This window comes from Pyxicephalus adspersus, chromosome 12 (assembly GCF_032062135.1).
Source record: "Pyxicephalus adspersus chromosome 12, UCB_Pads_2.0, whole genome shotgun sequence".
In the NCBI taxonomy this organism is placed as follows: Eukaryota; Metazoa; Chordata; class Amphibia; order Anura; family Pyxicephalidae; genus Pyxicephalus; species Pyxicephalus adspersus.
In genome coordinates this window covers 2275605-2288226 of record NC_092869.1, presented here as the reverse complement: position 1 = coordinate 2288226, position 12622 = coordinate 2275605, and the positions used below count along the sequence as shown (strand labels likewise).

Here is a 12622-nt window from a genome sequence, read left to right as displayed (position 1 = left end):
GGGGTGGACAGATAGATTTGAGTGTCATCAGCATACAGATGGTACTGTAAGCCAAAGGAGGATATGAGACTACCGAGAGAGGAGGTATACAGAGAAAAGAGAACTGGTCCAAGGACTGACCCTTGGGGAACACCCACGGTAGAGAGTGGGAGAGGAGGAATTACCAGTGAAAGAAACCTGAAAGGAGCGGTCAGACAGATAGGAAGCAAACCAAGAGAGAGCAGTGTCACTGATACCAATGGAGCCATGACTTGTATTAGAAGGGGGAGATAACAGTGTCAAAAGCAGAGGAAAGATCAAGGAGAAGGAGCAGGGAAAAGTTGCCTTGAGACTTAGCTCTAATGAGGTCATTGGCCACTTTAGTAAGGGCTGTTTCAGTGGAATGGGCTGCTCTAAAACCAGACTGGAGGGGGTCAAGGAGAGAGTTGCTGCTCAGGTAATGGGTGAGTCTTTTGTAGACAAGGCGTTCAAGAAGTTTGGAGACATATGGGAGAAGGGAGATAGGGCGGTAGTTGGAGGGTAGGGAGGGGTCCAGTGAGGGTTTCTTTAGGATCGGTAGAAAGGGAGAGGTTGAATAGTTTGGTTAGGGCAGGGGCCAGGGTGGAGGAATGGGCAAGAAGTAGATCAGAGGGAATTGGGTCAAGTGGACATGTAGTAGATGGAGATGATGAGAGAAGAGTTAAGACTTCATCCACAGTAACAGGGCTGAGGGAGGCCAGTGATGATTTACAGGTGGAAGGGGTGGGTATGGTTGGAGTGGCTCAGTGGGCAGATTTACAGGTGGAAGGGGTGGGTATGGTTGGAGTGGCTCAGTGGGCAGAGACATCACATCTGATTTTTTCTATTTTATCTCTAAAGTAGGCTGCAATATCTTGGGCAGAGAAGGATGTTGTGGGGGGAGCAGGTGTGGGGTTTAGGAGGGAGTCAATTGTGGAGAAGAGGTTGGGTGGGTTGGAAGCTTGAGAGGAAATGATTGCGGAGAAATAATTTTGTTTGGTGACAGTGAGCTCAGTGTTAAAGCTTTGACGCTTGGCTTTCTGGTCCATGAAGTCAGTGCTGAGGCCAGATTTCCTCCACTTGCGCTCAGCTGCACGAACAGTCTTTTGTAGCTGTTTGGTGTGATTGTTGTGCCAGGGTCGGGGGTTGGCAGGGCGAGGGTAGCGGAATGTGGCAGGAGCAACATTATCCAAAGCCAGGGAAAGGGAGTGCTTTAACATGGTGGCAGCTTCATCTGGGGAGGTGATTTTGGAGAGGGAGGTGGTTAGGGACGCAAGGCAGTTAGAGAATAGGTTGTGGTCAAGGTTACGGATATCTCTCTGCCATTGACCAAGTCTGGGATGTGGCAAGGGTTTGATTGGTTGAAGGTGATAAGGGTATGATCAGAAAGAGGAAATGGTGAGTTGTCAAGGAGGGTGAGGTTGCAGAGTTTAGAAAATACCAGGTCTAATGTGTGTCTGGCTATGTGTGTGGGGCCATTGATGTGCTGTGTTAGTCCAAATGAGGAAGTAATGGAGAGTAGTTTGGCTGAGGAGGGATGGTTGGGCTCATCCATTGCAACATTAAAGTCACCAAGGATGAGGGTGGGCAGGTTATGGGAGAGAATGTGTGGGAGCCAGGATGCAAAGTTATCCACAAATTGTGATACTGGGCCAGGGGGGCGGTAGACAACAGCAACAATGAGGGGTAAGGGGCTAAACAGTTGGACAGAGTGGACTTCAAATGAGGTATTGTGATACTGGGCCAGGGGGGCGGTAGACAACAGCAACAATGAGGGGTAAGGGGCTAAACAGTTGGACAGAGTGGACTTCAAATGAGGTGAAAATGAGAGAGGGAGGGGTAGGAAGGACTTTGTATGTACAGTTAGGTGAGAAAAGGAGACCCACATCACCCCCTACTTTGTTGCCGGGTCTGGGGGTATGTGTAAAGTGCAGGCCTCCATAGGAGAGAGCAGCAGAGGCAGAGGCAGAGGAGGAAAGCCAAGTTTCAGTGAGAGCCAGAAAGTTCAGAGACTTAGAAAGGAGAAGGTTGTGTATGGAGGTTAATTTGTTGCCAACAGATCTGGCATTCCATAGACTGCCAGAGAGAGGGGGTAAGGAGGTTATAGAGGGGAGAGGGGGTTATATATATATATATGCACTTATAATTTGGGCACGTGATCAGGGTCCCAACGTGACCTATTTTGAAGCAGGGTGCTGCACAAAGTCTAACATCACAGTCAGGATAATAGAACCTGGTTTCCTTGCGCTTCTTCCTTCCTCTGTCATCGGTCTTTGAGCAGCAAACCGCACACATCCTTGTAGGCGCTGCCTTTCTCAGGGTTGGTGGGAAGTATTCTGTAAGATGATGACCAGTCAGGCGTTCTGGGTTGACAACGACAACAGCACGACGTCCAGGTCTATTCACAGCCATTGATGATGTTTGGTGGTTCTTGACAATGGATTCGGAAACTTTCTAAATGAAGTCTGAATGATTCACAGGCCTGTCACTCCATTTTTGTACAGAATGTAGGCATTCCTTATGCATTGCTCAACAATATGCCTGAAAATCTTCTTGTAGTACTTCCTTTTCCGTTTCCTCATCGCTGGGTAGAATGTCATGGCTTGGTCAGCTCTGTCCACACCTCCCATGGTGTTGTTGTAGTCAATCACCACCTGTGGCTTCATCACTTCTTTCCCACGTTTTGTGTGTACCAGAACGATGGAGGCATCATAGACAGTACTCATCAGGCACACATCTTTCTTGTCACACCATCTCAGGGCCATCGTCTTTCCTTTCTGCCAGGCAACAATTTCTCCGGCCTTTAGCTTCCCTTTTGCAAACAGTGATGGCAGGTTGCGCTGGTTAGACCTAACAGTTCTATACACATTTTTTTTGTGCTCTTAGAAAAAAACTATATACTGTATATATAAGAGCAAAGAAAGAAAAGAGATAATGTACTGTTTATATGACATTTAAATCATATGTATGTTCTAAATACATATTGGAGTAAGTAAAATTGTATATAGTTTTTAAACGTTTTGGAAAATATTTTTCCATCTTTCCCCAGAAATTCAAGAAAAACACAAACAACATCTGATGGAGAGGACTGAGATTCTAGCTGAGCACAAACCCCCAGGAACTACCCTGGAACCACAAGGATTCCTCATCAGTGAGCGTTATGTGAACCTGGTTGTAGTCTCCACGGATCAGTCCAGGAAGCGTCCTCAGAATGAACTAATACAGAGTGGGGTAAAACACGAGGAATGCTTGAAGGAAACACAAACTGGACTGGAACACATTTCCCCCAACAGACTGTTCCGCTGGAGCCACCAGTCACAATGTGTACCACATGCAGTAATGGTGAGCGGAGTGCCAGGAATAGGGAAGACCACACTGATACAGAAGTTTGTCATGAATGGGTGAAGGGAAAACTCTACCAGAGATTTGCTTTTGTCTTCTCCTTCAGATTCCGGGATCTTAATAGACTGGGAAAGGTCAGCTTGGAGGAAATGATTCTTCAACAACATCCATATCTGGAGAGTCAGATTGAAAATATTCTACAAGATCCGGAGAGACTTCTGTTTATATTTGATGGATTAGATGAAAGCAGTCACCAAATGGATTTCAAATCAAGAAAACTGACCCATCCAAAGCAGAGAACAGATTTTGGGGATATTGTGGTTAGTTTGGTAAGGCAGAGTCTTCTTAAGGGTTGCTCTGTACTGATAACCAGCCGCCCAACCAGACTGGCATCAGGTGATACCAGTGTTTTCCAGAGAATAACTGACATCATGGGATTTCTCCATGAGGACCGAATGATCTTCTTTAAAAATTTCTTTGAAAGTGAAGAATTGTCAGACAAGGCTTTTCATTATGTGCAGGAGAATGACACGCTGTACACTTTCTGTTACATCCCATCATTTTGCTGGATTGTCTGTACAGTGTTATCAATGTGCTTCAAAGCCCAACCAACCAACACTGATCAGCTGACGGAGTCATTGCCCAAAACTGTGACACAGCTCTTTGTGACTTTTGTCACCAACATTCTGGCCAATCACAACCAGAATACAGGAGATAGTCACACTGCCCGGGAACTGCTGACATCTATTGGATGGATGGCAGAATATGGAGTCATGAATCACATCATTGTGTTTGATGAGTATTATCTGAAGTCATACAATGTGAGAAATGATAAACATCTCTTTTCAAGTTTTATAATGGAATCTGGTCAGCCCCCTAATGTGGATTACACCTTCTTACATCTCACTCTTCAGGAGTTTTTTGCTGCTTTAGCTCATTTTATAGACTATAATGCCGACAGATTACAGAAAACACTTAATGATGCTGAATCTTACAATGATGGCCGTGCTGAAATATTGCTTTGTTTCCTCTGTGGTCTCTCAGACTCTTCTACTAGATTCCTGTTAAAGTCTCATGTTGGAGAATTGTCTGTTCAGGCTGCCAGAGATGTCATTACTTGGATCCAGCATAAAATCACAGAAGAACAAAGATCTGACAAGAGAAATCTTCTTAATACATTCTTCTATCTCCATGAGAGCAGGAATAAGGCTCTGGTGTCACAATGTATTGGATCAAACAATACTGACCTTTCCGAAATCTCCCTCAGCCCTCTGGATTGCTCTGTGCTGTCTTCTGTCCTTCAGTCTTGCACAGAAGAAGTAAATCTTACCTCATGTCATATTCAGGATGAAGGATTGAGGAAATTTTTACCAGCTTTACACTCCATAAAGAAATTGAGGTAAGAATTATATATGCATAATAACATTGCTGTGTTACACTGGAATTTGTAGGGGTTTTTTGTGACTGAACATTATAGAATGGATCATACAATCTGAAGAAGTACATTAATCCTGTACACCCAACTCCGTATACAAACACAGTTTAGCAGAATAAAGGAGGAGAAACACATGACTCGGGTAGCTCTGATCATCGACCCCTCTCACCCAAAACCCCTTTAAATCAATTTTCTTTCCCCTCCCCCCAAATTTGCACTTACCGTTTTTCACTTAAAAATCCTTCCCGCACTTAACCACATTTTTGCTTTGAAACCTTTTCCACACCTTGCTTTCACTATCCTCACCTTCTCAAGTCTCCCGCCCCCTCTTGCTTACCAGCCATCCCTCCCTCTTTTCTCCAAAAAGCACTGACACCTGTTTTGGGTTAAAATGGCTGGTAAGCAGCCGTTTATTTAACAAAATTTGTTAAACTTCTTTTTATTAAACAATAAATAACCAATAACCATCTTAAATAACATATGAAATAACTTACATTAAATAACATACATTACCATAATTTAACATTCAAAATATCATCCCATTAACATAACATAAGCATATTAATAACTATATTCAAAAATTTTCTTTAACCAATTATAACTAAGTCTGTAACCAACAACCCATTATCAAAAACCACTGTGCCCTATTGCACTATAGCCAACTCCACTTTTTAACCAACCAGGCTGCAGGTCTAGGAAGGGTAAAGTCCGCTCCACCGAGTGTCATTCACCTTTTTTTTTACCACACTGGCCCCTAGTCGCCCAGCACCGCCTCAGGGGCCCGCCATAAAACCATTAATAGGCACCCTACCACTGGGTTGACCTACCGAAATTACCAATAGGACGCTTACCCTCCTAAACCCCAACAGGCGGGATACCTCTTGCCTGAGCGCTCTTCCACTCCCGAAATGCTCGCTGCACTCCATCTTACAGACCCAAAAACCACATATCTGTACCTATGGCATTGAGGTGCACACCGTCACTGCATAGAAACCTCCACGTTTCCTCCTCCAATTCTCTGTGCCTGACCACAATCCCCCCATTCCGAGTTACAAACCTGGACACCTCTTTATTTACTTTGATCCGTGCTTTGTTGACCTTCGCTACTGACCTTGTTCCCCTCCAACTCGTTCTGGCCACTATATTTGAACAAACTATGATCACTCTCAGGAACTCTAACCTGATCCTCAAATAATCAATTTTAATATCCGTGATCAGTTCCCGCAAGGATCGCTGCCCCAAATCATTGCCTCTCGGATGTATCACCACCACATCCGGACACCGGTCCAATTCCACAAATCTACGAAGCTCCGGCACCACCCTGCTCCATAGCATGCCACGAACACCCAGCCAGCACACTGTAGCCACCTCCCTGGGCAATCCTAGCAGTCGGCCCTGTGGCCGTACCTCCCCTCTTCTGGCACCCCACCACACAAAGGACCCAGTATCCAAACTAAGCAGTTGCGCCCTCCTGTAATAAACATTTTTACCAACTTACCACAACTCCTACCACCCCACCACCTAACCCCCCTGTTGAACCCCACTCTTACAACAGATGTGGCCGAATGTACAGCCAGAACCTTCTTGATTCCCACCGTCCAATCCTCCGAATTACCCTCTCCCCTAGGCCCCATCTGGCCGCCTCCGTGGCCGCCCCAATCCTAAAGGTATGGGACGAGTAACCCTTCTGATCTTTACCCATATTCACTAAACTTTATTTAAACACCGCTATGAACTGAAATTGAGACAAAAACGCCCTGTTTTCATGCAACAACAAAGGCCCTTCTATCCTAGGCCTCTGTCTGATGAATTCCCCTACTACCGTAACCAGACAGGGGACCCCACCATCCTAAAAAGTTGTATCTGAAAACCTTTCCCAAACTGGTCAGTCTTAGACTTGCGGATCCATATGCTCACCTCCTCCTCCGACCAAGAGACATCCTGCCACACTACTCCCCCAGCGGTCCCAGGCAGGGCTAACCAATTCCCCAATCCTCAATGCCCCAAAAAACGCTAAAACAAAGGCTGCCTTAAAAGAGCAATTTTTCATATGAACCCTTGCACACCCGTGCTATGCTCACCAACAACTTCCGCATCAGCCTCCTAGCATCCAGAGACCTTTTTCCTTTCCTATAACCTTTAACAGCCTATTTTACTAAAAACGTCTTAGTCTGGTCCCTCTCCCCCTGCAACAACCAAAATGCTATACCAGCTAATTTCTTATTGACCCCCACCTCTAACAAATCCTGTGCCAGCCAAAACAACAATAGGTGCACTGAATTTTCTCCTGTCCGCCCCTCTCCAAACTGCCTGCATAACTGATCCAACTCTCTCCAAACCCCGGCATACCTATTCCAGGTGCGCTCTCACTCACCGACCTTTGTACCATCTCACCAATCAGGCCAATGCAAGTCCCCACAGTTCCATTGGACAAGGCTCCCCTCGCTGCTCTGCCTCTGGCACCAGGACGCGAAACCTGTCCCACTGGAAACAAGATAACACATGAGCCACAACATTTCTAACCCCTGGAATATGGCGCGCAAACAGATAGATGTTATGCTCCAAGCACCTCAACACTAAATGCCTCAGCAGCCTCACTGGTGGCCCTGATGATACCAACAGACTGTTGATGGCCTGTACTACCCCCAGGTTATCACAATGGAATCTCACTTTTTTATTTGCCAACTCCTTCCCCCACAATTCAATTGCCACCACAATAGGGAATAGTTCCAGCACCACCAAATTCTTCACCAGCTCTGCTTCCACCCACTCTTGAGACCACGCCCCTGCACTCCACTCACCCTGAAAATAGGCTTCAAAACATTTTCCACTCCTTCAAATCTGCCTTCACGGACAAATGCACAAAGTGCGATGGCAATTTGACTCCGCTGCCACCCGTCTACAAAATATTCTACCCATACTCACCACTCTACATGCAAAGTTCAATTCAACTGTAACTCTCTCAAACGCATTTTCTTCCTGTCACAAGCCCCAATCACTCCCCCCCCCCCCCCCCAAACAGAACTAGGCGGAGGCCCGATCAACAAAAAATCATCCAAATAATGGATGATCGATTCCACCCCCGCCACTCACTTAACAACCAACTCCAAAAAAGTGCTAAATTGTTCAAACAGTGCGCAAGAAATGGAGCAACCCCTGGGCAAGCACCTGTCCACAAAATACTCCCCCTGCCACTTGCAACCTAACAAACCCACACACTCGGGGTGTACCGACAATAAACGAAAAGCGGCCTCAATGTCCGCTTTTGCCATCAACGCACCTTTTCCATAGCACTGTACCCACCGAATAGCAGCATCCAGTGATGTGTAAGCCACGGAGTACCATTCTGGATCAATGCCATCATTTACTGAACCCCCCGGCAGGAATGATAAATGATGTCCACTGGGCCTCCCCACTGTCATTATCCTCATCCAAAGACCGATGTCAGTGGGATCTCACTGCCTTCTGCTGACGAAATTGTTCGTCATACCCCAGCCAGGCAGTGGCACGGTAAAGCCAGTGTGCTTCTCTAATAGTGTCCAGGTAGCAAAATAAACCCACACACAGCTGTGGCTGACATTCCCCAAGTACACTGGCTAATATATTAAATGTCTGTAACCAGTTAAGGAAGGTGCGAAGAATCAAGTGCTGACGCCGTTTCTCACTTTCATCCTTGCACCCCTCCCCCGCTGGCCTATTGACATTAAAACGCTCTAAAGGCAAAAGAGAAAATATGTCGACATAATCAACTTTTAAAATCTTCTCACAAACTTTCTCCTTTAAGTGCGCTCCCAGCGGTCCCTCGAAGCACACGTAGACTTCTCTCGCCGCATCTCCCACGCCTTCCGTCAACTCTGACCTACTTTACTGCTTCTGTCCTTTAAATATACCACTGCCTGCATCCTCTTCCCCTACACTTGATACCAGTGACCCCTCACACGACCTCTCTTCGCTAAACTCCCTCTGCCCCCCCACATTGACCCCTGCCTAATAGCCTGCATGACCTCCCTTGAACTTGCTAACTAACTAAACCCCCCTACCCCCCCATGTTTCCCCTCCCCCCTACTAGTTAACCCCCCCAGCACAAAAACTCCCATACATGCTATGTCTCCTTCAGGTGAGGCTTTTCCTCTCAAGGCCTCACCTGCTTGAGAGGGGACTGCGCTCCCTGGCAGCTGCAGCCCTCTCTCCAGAGCTCGGGGCGACGGGGATTCCTACCTGACCTCTGTCTGGCTTGGACCCTGCTTTGTCCAGCCTGCAAGTCAGAAGGGTCCCTCTGAGGGCTCCCAAAACGGTGCTGAGCTCTCAAAAACGGTTCTGGGCTCAGGCGCATCGGGGCCGAGGCCACAGCCTCCCTAATCTCACTACTTGGGACCCACTGGCAGCCCCCCTAAAGCTTCTGCCACCCTATCCTGCAACCAGGCCCTTACCGTGAGAGGCCGCTGCAGCCCTAAGCTGCTCCATCAGGGTGTCTGAGGACGCCATGCTGTTGTCATCTACCTAAAGTTTTCTTCCGCAAATTCTGTCCCTCACTTCCGATGCCCCCTCTACTTAAACGCTCTACACTCCTCCCTCTACTTCCGACCCATCCTCTCACTACTCCCCCGCCTCTCTCTCCTCACTTATCATTAACCCCTTAACACTCCGGCAGGGGGCTGCCCATCCCAGTCATGCCGGCCCTGCTCACAGTCCGCTGCTGAAATGTTGGGTTACTCTTCAGTGAAAACATTTTTTTTTTTTTTTTAAATACTATAATGCAGTTGTGCCCAACCTTTTTTATTGTGGAGGCCACGTTTGACATTGAGATTAAACTCACATGCTGGGTTACTGTAACATACATACACCAAATAAAAGAAATGACAAATCAAGAATTTCTCTTTGCATTAATGGGATTGCTGCAGTTGGTATTGAGAAACCAACTTTTGAATGTTTGGTTTTCTCCTCTGACAGCTGAATGGGGCAGGGAAGAAGGCGGTGTTACAGAAGTCGCACTTCCTTCCTCTCTGGCCCTTCAGGTATTAGAAGAGAAAGCTGTGGACTTAGAATGTGATCCTGTGCTCAAGAACAGGATTAGAGTTCTGTTTCCATATGGGGATGGGTCAGTGCGGCACAATTCTATGGGTCTCATCTTTGTAATGCTCATCTTGTGTGGGACAGGGTATCTCCTGCAAGAGCATTGCACAGCTGAGATTTATGATACTGTGCTTCACTGACTAGTCTCTAATCCTAATGCTCTAATCCTGTTCTTTAGCACAGGATCGGATTAATTTCTAATACTTGGTGGAAAATCCTTTGCTGACAATGACAGCCTGTGGTCTTGAACTTATGGACATCACCAGATGCCGGGTTTCCTCCTATTAATGCTCTGCCAGGCCTTTACTGCAGCGGCTTTCAGTTGCTGTTTGTTTGTGGGCCTTTCTGTCCGAAGTTTAGTCTTCAACAAGTGAAATGCTCAATTGGGTTCAGATCAGGTGACTGACTTGGCCATTCAAGAATATTCCACTTCTTTGCTTTAATAAACTCCTGGGTTGCTTTGGCTTTATGTTTTGGGTCATTGTCCATCTGTATTATGAAACGCCTCCCAATCAATGCGACTGCATTTAGCTGTATTTGAGCAGACAGTTTGTCTCTGAACACCTCAGAATTCATTTGGCTGCTTCTGTCCTGTGTCACATCATAGATAAACACTATCCAGTGCCATGGCAGCCATGCACGCCCAAGCCATCACACTGTCTCCGCCACACACTGCCTCTGTTTTACAGATCATGTGGTATGCTTTGGATCATGAGCTGTTCACGCCTTCTCCATACTTTTTTTTTTGCCATCATTCTGGTAAAGATTGATCTTGGTTTCATCTGTCCAAAGAATGTTTTTCCAGAACTGAGCTGGCTTTTTTATATGTTTTTTTTAGCAATCTAGCCTTTCTATTTTTGAGGCTTATGAGTGTCTGGCACCTTGCAGTGCACCCTCTGTATTTACTTTCATGCAGTCTTCTCTTTATGGTAGGCTTGGATATCGATACACCTACTTCCTGGAGAGTGTTGTTCACTTGGTTGGCTGTTGTGAAGGGGTTTCTCCTCACCTCATGGAAATGATTCTGCCATCATCCACCACTGTTGTCTTCCATGGACGTCCAGGTCTTTTGGAGGCGCTCACCAGTGCTAGGTTTTTTTCCCATGATGATTATATATATATATATATATATATATATATATATATATATATATGAACATATATAAGGGTGTTGTCTAACGTGCTTTTTTCCAAGGAGGGGCTTTTGTTTTGTTTGTTAGACTAATCTATGTTGCTTCAGTTCATACTTTGCTTAACATTTAGCACAATAGCACAATTTCATTTTTCAGCTTTGAATGTTTCAATGTCCATTTTGCAGTTAGGAAGTCAATGTTAATGTTATGTAATTGTGTTTCTGGCCATATTGTTTCATTTCAATAATATGTCTTTATTACCATCTTTAATCACCTGGGCGTTTCACTGATGTCTAGATTTCTGTACCAGAAGCGGTACACTGTTTTTCATGAATTTTTTTTAATTTGTAGACCTGTAACTTACAGAAATATGTCCGAACAAGGGTCTAGTAGATATCCTGAATATAAAAAATGTTTGAAACACACAATCATGTAAAAAAAAAAATTTACTTTTAATAAATCTAAATAAAAAACACAAAAATCAGCTTAAACAAGAATACATAAATAAATGAAAAATACTGAAAATACAATAATTCGGTATAATGTATAGTAATATATTTTTCTAAAACACCTCCCTAGTGACCGTCACATACCTATAGACAAAACCACATAAGTATATTTTCTATTATTTTGGATTGGATTGGATACAGGACTTTGTATTGAATCCAATACAAAATATTTGAATTTCCTGCTACGACCCCCATCGATGGGCGCATGCACGGACATCATCAGGAATCGCCGAGGGACGCATACGCGAACGCCGGGTATTGTAATTCTTTACCAACTTCCATGCAAAAAGGAAAAAAAAAAAAACATTTTTTTCATGAGAAATTATTTTAGATTGTAGGCTATAATTCTTAGGCATAATTCACCGTATAATGTAATGTAACTGTACAGTAGCTTATATAATATATATATATAATTATTATTATATATATATATATTATATAAGGATTTCTTTGTATTGGACTCAATACAGCTTTTTTGTATTGAGTTCAATACAAAGTGATTTAAATTTCCCACCTCCCGCCCACACCAACGCCACCAGGAAACTCTGATATCGTCACTGCACACGCCGGGTGAAGGCTGAAGAGAGAGGACGTTTCCCAGGGGAGCTACGGGGACAAGGTGTTTTTTTTCAGTTGTAATCCGATTGTCATACAATGTTGTATGACAATCGGATTGCACTGTAACGCATGTTTCTATTTTTAGCTACCCCGCACCTGGTTCGGGGTAAACGATTTTAGCAAGTTTTCTTACCCCGAACCAGGCTCGGGGTAAACGCCCGGGTGGTTAAATGTTTGTCCTGCATAAATATTTTCTAATCCTGTTTTCCACCCTTGAAAGGTCAAAATTGCATATTGGTTTGGTAAGTATTTTTGGAATGCAATATTTGGCTTTATATAGAAGTGTCGGTTTACATGTTTTTTGGGTTTTTTTTTCATTTTTTAATGTAAATTTAGTGGTCTCTGTATTTCATTGTGACCTTTTTGCAATTGGGTTTATTTTTTTTTTTTGGGGGGGGTTGGTATTGTTATGTGATTACCTTTTCAATGTCCAGGGACGTACAATTAAAAAATTCAATAATGCTTGGTTTTAAGCAGTTCACTTCTATGATTTGTTTGTTTGGCTAAAAACAGCA

At 44.6% G+C, this 12622-nt stretch overlaps 2 protein-coding genes across 4 annotated transcripts in view; one reads left to right on the top strand and one right to left on the bottom strand.

Annotated features, from left to right (window-relative positions):
- The window catches only part of LOC140342561 (nonsense-mediated mRNA decay factor SMG5-like), a 70733-nt gene that overhangs the window by 23376 nt on the left and 34735 nt on the right, over positions 1–12622 (bottom strand). The window lies entirely within an intron of this gene.
- LOC140342560 (NACHT, LRR and PYD domains-containing protein 3-like) overlaps positions 1–12622 on the top strand; it is a 47990-nt gene that overhangs the window by 28936 nt on the left and 6432 nt on the right. Inside the window, 2 exon segments of the mRNA XM_072428768.1 lie at positions 3047–3388; positions 3391–4738. Coding sequence (XP_072284869.1) covers positions 3047–3388; positions 3391–4738 — 1690 coding nt within the window.